Source organism: Oncorhynchus masou, chromosome 23 (assembly GCF_036934945.1).
Source record: "Oncorhynchus masou masou isolate Uvic2021 chromosome 23, UVic_Omas_1.1, whole genome shotgun sequence".
NCBI lineage: Eukaryota > Metazoa > Chordata > Actinopteri > Salmoniformes > Salmonidae > Oncorhynchus > Oncorhynchus masou.
This window is the reverse complement of record NC_088234.1, coordinates 815,481-823,429: the sequence shown is the minus strand read 5'-3', so window position 1 is coordinate 823,429 and position 7,949 is coordinate 815,481. Positions and strand designations below refer to the sequence as shown.

Genomic DNA, 7,949 nt, shown 5'->3' with positions numbered 1-7,949 from the left:
AATTACCTCCAGCAGGCCACAAATGTGCATGTGTCTGCTCAAACGGTCAGAAACAGACTCCATGAGGGTGGTGTGAGTGCCCGACGTCCACAGGTGGGGGTTGTGCTTACAGCCCAACACCGTGCAGGACGTTTTTCATTTGCCAGAGAACACCAAGATTGGCAAATTCGCCACTGGTGCCCTGTGCTCTTCACAGATGAAAGCAGGTTCACACTGAGCACATGTGACAGACGTGACAGTCTGGAGACGCCGTGGAGAACGTTCTGCTGCCTGCAACATCCTCCAGCATGACCGGTTTGGTGTGGGGGACCGCACAGCCCTCCATGTGCTCGCCAGAGGTAGCCTGACTGCCATTAGGTACCGAGATGAGATCCTCAGACCCCTTGTGAGACCATATGCTGGTGCGGTTGGCCCTGGGTTCCTCCTAATGCAAGACAATGCTTGACCTCATGTGGCTGGAGTGTGTCAGCAGTTCCTGCAAGAGGAAGGCATTGATGCTATGGACTGGCCCGCCCGTTCCCCAGACCTGAATCCAATTGAGCACATCTGGGACATCATGTCTCGCTCCATCCACCAACAGACTGTCCAGGAGTTGGCGGATGCTTTAGTCCAGGTCTGGGAGGAGATCCCTCAGGAGACCATCCGCCACCTCATCAGGAGCATGCCCAGGCATTGTAGGGAGGTCATACATTTACATTACATTACATTTAAGTCATTTAGCAGACGCTCTTATCCAGAGCGACTTACAAATTGGTGAATTCACCTTCTGACATCAGTGGAACAGCCACTTTACAATAGTGCATCTAAATCATTTAAGGGGGGGTGAGAAGGATTACTTTATCCTATCCTAGGTATTCCTTGAAGAGGTGGGGTTTCAGGTGTCTCCGGAAGGTGGTGATTGACTCCGCTGTCCTGGCGTCGTTAGGGAGTTTGTTCCACCATTGGGGGGCCAGAGCAGCAAACAGTTTTGACTGGGCTGAGCGGGAACTGTACTTCCTCAGTGGTAGAGAGGCGAGCAGGCCAGAGGTGGATGAACGCAGTGCCCTTGTTTGGGTGTAGGGCCTGATCAGAGCCTGGAGGTACTGCGGTGCCGTTCCCCTCACAGCTCCGTAGGCAAGCACCATGGTCTTGTAGCGGATGCGAGCTTCAACTGGAAGCCAGTGGAGAGAGCGGAGGAGCGGGGTGACGTGGGAGAACTTGGGAAGGTTGAACACCAGACGGGCTGCGGTGTTCTGGATGAGTTGTAGGGGTTTAATGGCACAGGCAGGGAGCCCAGCCAACAGCGAGTTGCAGTAATCCAGACGGGAGATGACAAGTGCCTGGATTAGGACCTGCGCCGCTTCCTGTGTGAGGCAGGGTCGTACTCTGCGGATGTTGTAGAGCATGAACCTACAGGAACGGGCCACCGCCTTGATGTTAGTTGAGAACAACAGGGTGTTGTCCAGGATCACGCCAAGGTTCTTAGCGCTCTGGGAGGAGGACACAATGGAGTTGTCAACCGTGATGGCGAGATCATGGAACGGGCAGTCCTTCCCCGGGAGGAAGAGCAGCTCCGTCTTGCCGAGGTTCAGCTTGAGGTGGTGATCCGTCATCCACACTGATATGTCTGCCAGACATGCAGAGATGCGATTCGCCACCTGGTCATCAGAAGGGGGAAAGGAGAAGATTAATTGTGTGTCGTCTGCATAGCAATGATAGGAGAGACCATGTGAGGTTATGACAGAGCCAAGTGACTTGGTGTATAGCGAGAATAGGAGAGGGCCTAGAACAGAGCCCTGGGGGTCACCAGTGGTGAGAGCGCGTGGCGAGGAGACAGATTCTCGCCACGCCACCTGGTAGGAGCGACCTGTCAGGTAGGACGCAATCCAAGCGTGGGCCGCGCCGGAGATGCCCAACTCGGAGAGGGTGGAGAGGAGGATCTGATGCTTCACAGTGTCGAAGGCAGCCGATAGGTCTAGAAGGATGAGAGCAGAGGAGAGAGAGTTAGCTTTAGCAGTGCGGAGCGCCTCCGTGATACAGAGAAGAGCAGTCTCAGTTGAATGACTAGTCTTGAAACCTGACTGATTTGGATCAAGAAGGTCATTCTGAGAGAGATAGCGGGAGAGCTGGCCAAGGACGGCACGTTCAAGAGTTTTGGAGAGAAAAGAAAGAAGGGATACTGGTCTGTAGTTGTTGACATCGGAGGGATCGAGTGTAGGTTTTTTCAGAAGGGGTGCAACTCTCGCTCTCTTGAAGACGGAAGGGACGTAGCCAGCGGTCAGGGATGAGTTGATGAGCGAGGTGAGGTAGGGGAGAAGGTCTCCGGAAATGGTCTGGAGAAGAGAGGAGGGGATAGGGTCAAGCGGGCAGGTTGTTGGGCGGCCGGCCGTCACAAGAAGCGAGATTTCATCTGGAGAGAGAGGGGGAGAAAGAGGTCAGAGCACAGGGTAGGGCAGTGTGAGCAGAACCAGCGGTGTCGTTTGACTTAGCAAACGAGGATCGGATGTCATCGACCTTCTTTTCAAAATGGTTGACGAAGTCATCTGCAGAGAGGGAGGAGGGGGGAGGGGAGGAGGATTCAGGAGGGAGGGGAAGGTGGCAAAGAGCTTCCTAGGGTTAGAGGCAGATGCTTGGAATTTAGAGTGGAAGAAAGTGGCTTTAGCAGCAGAGACAGAGGAGGAAAATGTAGAGAGGAGGGAGTGAAAGGATGCCAGGTCCGCAGGGAGGCGAGTTTTCCTCCATTTCCGCTCGGCTTCCCGGAGCACTGTTCTGTGAGCTCGCAATGAGTCGTCGAGCCACGGAGCGGGAGGGGAGGATCGAGCCGGCCTGGAGGATAGGGGACATAGAGAGTCAAAGGATGCAGAAAGGGAAGAGAGGAGGGTTGAGGAGGCAGAATCAGGAGATAGGTTGGAGAAGGTGTGAGCAGAGGGAAGAGATGATAGGATGGAAGTGGAGAGAGTAGTGGGGGAGAGAGAGCGAAGGTTGGGACGGCGCGATACCATCCGAGTAGGGGCAGTGTGGGAAGTGTTGGATGAGAGCGAGAGGGAAAAGGATACAAGGTAGTGGTCGGAGACTTGGAGGGGAGTTGCAATGAGGTTAGTGGAAGAACAGCATCTAGTAAAGATGAGGTCGAGCGTATTGCCTGCCTTGTGAGTAGGGGGAAGGTGAGAGGGTGAGGTCAAAAGAGGAGAGGAGTGGAAAGAAGGAGGCAGAGAGGAATGAGTCAAAGGTAGACGTGGGGAGGTTAAAGTCGCCCAGGACTGTGAGAGGTGAGCCGTCCTCAGGAAAGGAGCTTATCAAGGCATCAAGCTCATTGATGAACTCTCCGAGGGAACCTGGAGGGCGATAAATGATAAGGATGTTAAGCTTGAAAGGGCTGGTAACTGTGACAGCATGGAATTCAAAGGAGGCGATAGACAGATGGGTAAGGGGAGAAAGAGAGAATGACCACTTGGGAGAGATGAGGATCCCGGTGCCACCACCCCGCTGACCAGAAGCTCTCGGGGTGTGCGAGAACACGTGGGCGGACGAAGAGAGAGCAGTAGGAGTAGCAGTGTTGTCTGTGGTGATCCATGTTTCCGTCAGTGCCAAGAAGTCGAGGGACTGGAGGGAGGCATAGGCTGAGATGAACTCTGCCTTGTTGGCCGCAGATCGGCAGTTCCAGAGGCTACCGGAGACCTGGAACTCCACGTGGGTCGTGCGCGCTGGGACCACCAGATTAGGGTGGCCGCGGCCACGCGGTGTGGAGCGTTTGTATGGTCTGTGCAGAGAGGAGAGAAGAGGGATAGATAGACACATAGTTGACAGGCTACAGAAGAGGCTACGCTAATGCAAAGGAGATTGGAATGACAAGTGGACTACACGTCTCGAATGTTCTTGAAAGTTAAGCTTACGTAGCAAGAATCTTATTGACTAAAATGATTGAAATGATACAGTACTGCTGGAGTAGGCTAGCTGGCAGTGGCTACGTTGTTGACTTTGTAGGCTAGCTGGCAGTGGCTGCGTTGTTGACACTACACTAATCAAGTCGTGTGTGGCACGTGTGTGTGGCACGTGGAAGCCACACACACTACTGATAATTTTTGTGTGATTTTGTTGTCAGCACATTCAACTATGTAAAGAAAAAAGTATTTAATAAGAATATTTCATTCATTCAGAACTAGGATGTGTTATTTTAGTGTTCCCTTTATTTTTTGGAGCAGTGTATATTTTGATTCATGATTCCATTTGTGTTATTTCATAGTTTTTATTTCTCCACTATTATTCTACAATGTAGAAAATAGTAAGAATAAAGAAAAACCCTTGAATGGGTAGGTGTGTCCAAGCATTTCTGTTAGCGAAAAAAAAGAGCCCCATCTGCCCTGAATGACGGGTCGCACTGTTGTTGTCACATTTATTTCATGATTCACATGTTCTAGAACATTTGGCATGAAGTTCATGTCCATATCAGAACACTAGACCGAGCTAGATATCGCGAGATGAGATGAAGTTCATGTCCATATCAGAACACTAGACTGAGCTAGATATCGCGAGATGACATTAAGTTAATGTCCGTCTCAGAACACTAGAGGGATCTAGATATCGCAAGATGATATTCAACTAGAAGTATTGTAAGTGAAAGTGAAAGTAAAGTGTGAAACTCCACCACCCGTTTCCTCCGTTATTTCTGGAACAGACGTCGTGTTACATTCTGTTCGTTGCCAAATTAGCCTTTCGACAGTTTTGGTTTATTTTTCTAAACTCCTAATAGTTTTATTCACCAGTTACAAACAGCTTTACCTTGGAGTCAGACTTGTTTTGTTCGTGAAATGAAGACCTTTCCGACCTCGGCGGTCTGGTGTTTTGGGATTCTGTTCATCAGTGTTTCATTGATAACGACAGGTAGGACCCAACATTATTCCTTCATTATTTAGCCTGTAGGCTATTTTATTATCTGAACATAATATTAATAAGAAAGAAACGGGGAGAATTCAAGTGCAGGATCATAACCGAGTGCAGGAAATGTCGATGTCTTGTCGTCTGATCAGACGGGACAGTTTGGGTGTGGTGCTGTAGGGTGGTGCTGTCCGTGGCAGAGAAACACTGTTTTCACGCTACTTCGATACAACAGTGACTTTTTCGAAGCAGGTTAGGAGAATTAGTTAAGTTTAGCTAAAGTGTTAGCGAAAATGCTCTCCTAACTTGTTACGAAAATCGTAGCTGTATCGAAGTGGCGCATAAAGTAGAGGGTGTTAAGTTGTTGGGCTGAAGGAAGTGTCGCCATGTTTATGACTAGAAAGAGGAGACGTTTTACACCGAAGTGAAGACGGATTCAGGTTGGATATTCGCCTGTAGTTTTCCTTCCTCCACCAACAGCAGTTCGGGACCGTCAACATAGTGACAAATCAATGTTTTCTAATTTCAATAGTTATTTAACCAATACTCCTAAAACTTTCAAACTGGTTCTAGCTAACCCGATGGCATAGACACACAATGCAAACACTTTTTGTCGATTTACATATCGCACCATTTTAAATGATTTATATTTTTAAATTTGAATAGCTCCTTGGTCATGTGACATAGTGCCTTCAAACAAGGTTCAGAATGTCTACTGACTACCCTTCTATATTGCACATCCTATAGTTTGTCCATTTTAATCTCACACGATTTTACACAAATTTGACATACTTTGACATTTCAATAGCTCCTTGGTCATATGACCTACTGACTTCCAACAAGGGCAAGCAAATGATTTAAAGGGGTGATAATGGGCCTCCTGGCTGGCACGCTGCATCGCAGTGTTGGCTGTACCACCAGAGACTCTGGGTTCGAGCCCAGGCTCTGTCGCAGCCGGCCGTGACCGCGAGACTCATGGGGCGGTGCACAATTGGGTCAGTGTCGTCCATGTTTGGGAGGGTTTGGCCGGCAGGGATATCTCATCTCGCCCTTGCGACTCCTGTGTTTCTTCTGACACATATAGTTTAACTCCATCTAGTCAGAATACAGGAAGGTGATATAGTTTAACACCATCTAGTCAGAATACAGGAAGGTGATATAGTTTAACACCATCTAGTCAGAATACAGGAAGGTGATATAGTTTAACACCATCTAGTCAGAATACAGGAAGGTGATATAGTTTAACACCATCTAGTCAGAATACAGGAAGGTTATATAGTTTAACTCCATCTAGTCAGAATACAGGAAGGTTATATAGTTTAACTCCATCTAGTCAGAATACAGGAAGGTTATATAGTTTAACACCATCTAGTCAGAATACAGGAAGGTTATATAGTTTAACAACATCTAGTCAGAATACAGGAAGGTTATATAGTTTAACTCCATCTAGTCAGAATACAGGAAGGTTATATAGTTTAACTCCATCTAGTCAGAATACAGGAAGGTTATATAGTTTAACAACATCTAGTCAGAATACAGGAAGGTTATATAGTTTAACAACATCTAGTCAGAATACAGGAAGGTGATATAGTTTAACACCATCTGATCTAGTCAGAATACAGGAAGGTTATATAGTTTAACTCCATCTAGTCAGAATACAGGAAGGTGATATAGTTTAACACCATCTGATCTAGTCAGAATACAGGAAGGTTATATAGTTTAACACCATCTAGTCAGAATACAGGAAGGTTATATAGTTTAACTCCATCTAGTCAGAATACAGGAAGGTGATATAGTTTAACACCATCTAGTCAGAATACAGGAAGGTTATATAGTTTAACACCATCTAGTCAGAATACAGGAAGGTTATATAGTTTAACTCCATCTAGTCAGAATACAGGAAGGTGATATAGTTTAACACCATCTAGTCAGAATACAGGAAGGTTATATAGTTTAACTCCATCTAGTCAGAATACAGGAAGGTGATATAGTTTAACACCATCTGATCTAGTCAGAATACAGGAAGGTTATATAGTTTAACACCATCTAGTCAGAATACAGGAAGGTGATATAGTTTAACACCATCTGATCTAGTCAGAATACAGGAAGGTTATATAGTTTAACACCATCTAGTCAGAATACAGGAAGGTTATATAGTTTAACTCCATCTAGTCAGAATACAGGAAGGTTATATAGTTTAACACCATTTACATTTAAGTCATTTAGCAGACGCTCTTATCCAGATCGACTTACAAATTGGTGAATTCACCTTCTGACATCCAGTGGAACAGCCACTTTACAATAGTGCATCTAAATCATTAAGGGGGGGGAGGGTGGTGAGAAGGATTACTTATCCTATCCTAGGTATTCCTTGAAGAGGTGGGGTCACCATCTGATCTAGTCAGAATACAGGAAGGTTATATAGTTTAACACCATCTAGTCAGAATACAGGAAGGTTATATAGTTTAACACCATCTAGTCAGAATACAGGAAGGTTATATAGTTTAACACCATCTGATCTAGTCAGAATACTGGAAGGTTATATAGTTTAACACCATCTGATCTAGTCAGAATACAGGAAGGTGATATAGTTTAACACCATCTGATCTAGTCAGAATACTGGAAGGTTATATAGTTTAACACCATCTAGTCAGAATACAGGAAGGTTATACAGTTTAACACCATCTAGTCAGAATACAGGAAGGTTATATAGTTTAACAACATCTAGTCAGAATACTGGAAGGTTATATAGTTTAACACCATCTAGTCAGAATACAGGAAGATTATATAGTTTAACAACATCTAGTCAGAATACAGGAAGGTTATATAGTTTAACAACATCTAGTCAGAATACAGGAAGGTTATATAGTTTAACAACATCTAGTCAGAATACAGGAAGGTTATATAGTTTAACAACATCTAGTCAGAATACAGGAAGGTTATATAGTTTAACAACATCTAGTCAGAATACTGGAAGGTTATATAGTTTAACACCATCTAGTCAGAATACAGGAAGGTTATATAGTTTAACAACATCTAGTCAGAATACAGGAAGGTTATATAGTTTAACACCATCTGATCTAGTCAGAATACAG

General features: G+C 45.9%; 1 protein-coding gene across 6 annotated transcripts in view; it reads left to right on the top strand.

Moving 5' to 3' along the window:
• The first annotated feature begins 4,594 nt into the window (after nt 1-4,594).
• The window catches only part of LOC135510157 (butyrophilin subfamily 3 member A1-like), a 69,366-nt gene continuing 66,011 nt past the window's right edge, over nt 4,595-7,949 (top strand). For all 6 annotated transcript variants that reach the window (XM_064930939.1, XM_064930938.1, XM_064930942.1 and 3 more), the window contains exon 1: nt 4,595-4,860. In XM_064930939.1, the coding sequence (XP_064787011.1) occupies nt 4,788-4,860 (73 nt within the window). In that variant the 5' untranslated portion in view covers nt 4,595-4,787. The remainder of the gene's footprint in view (nt 4,861-7,949) is intronic.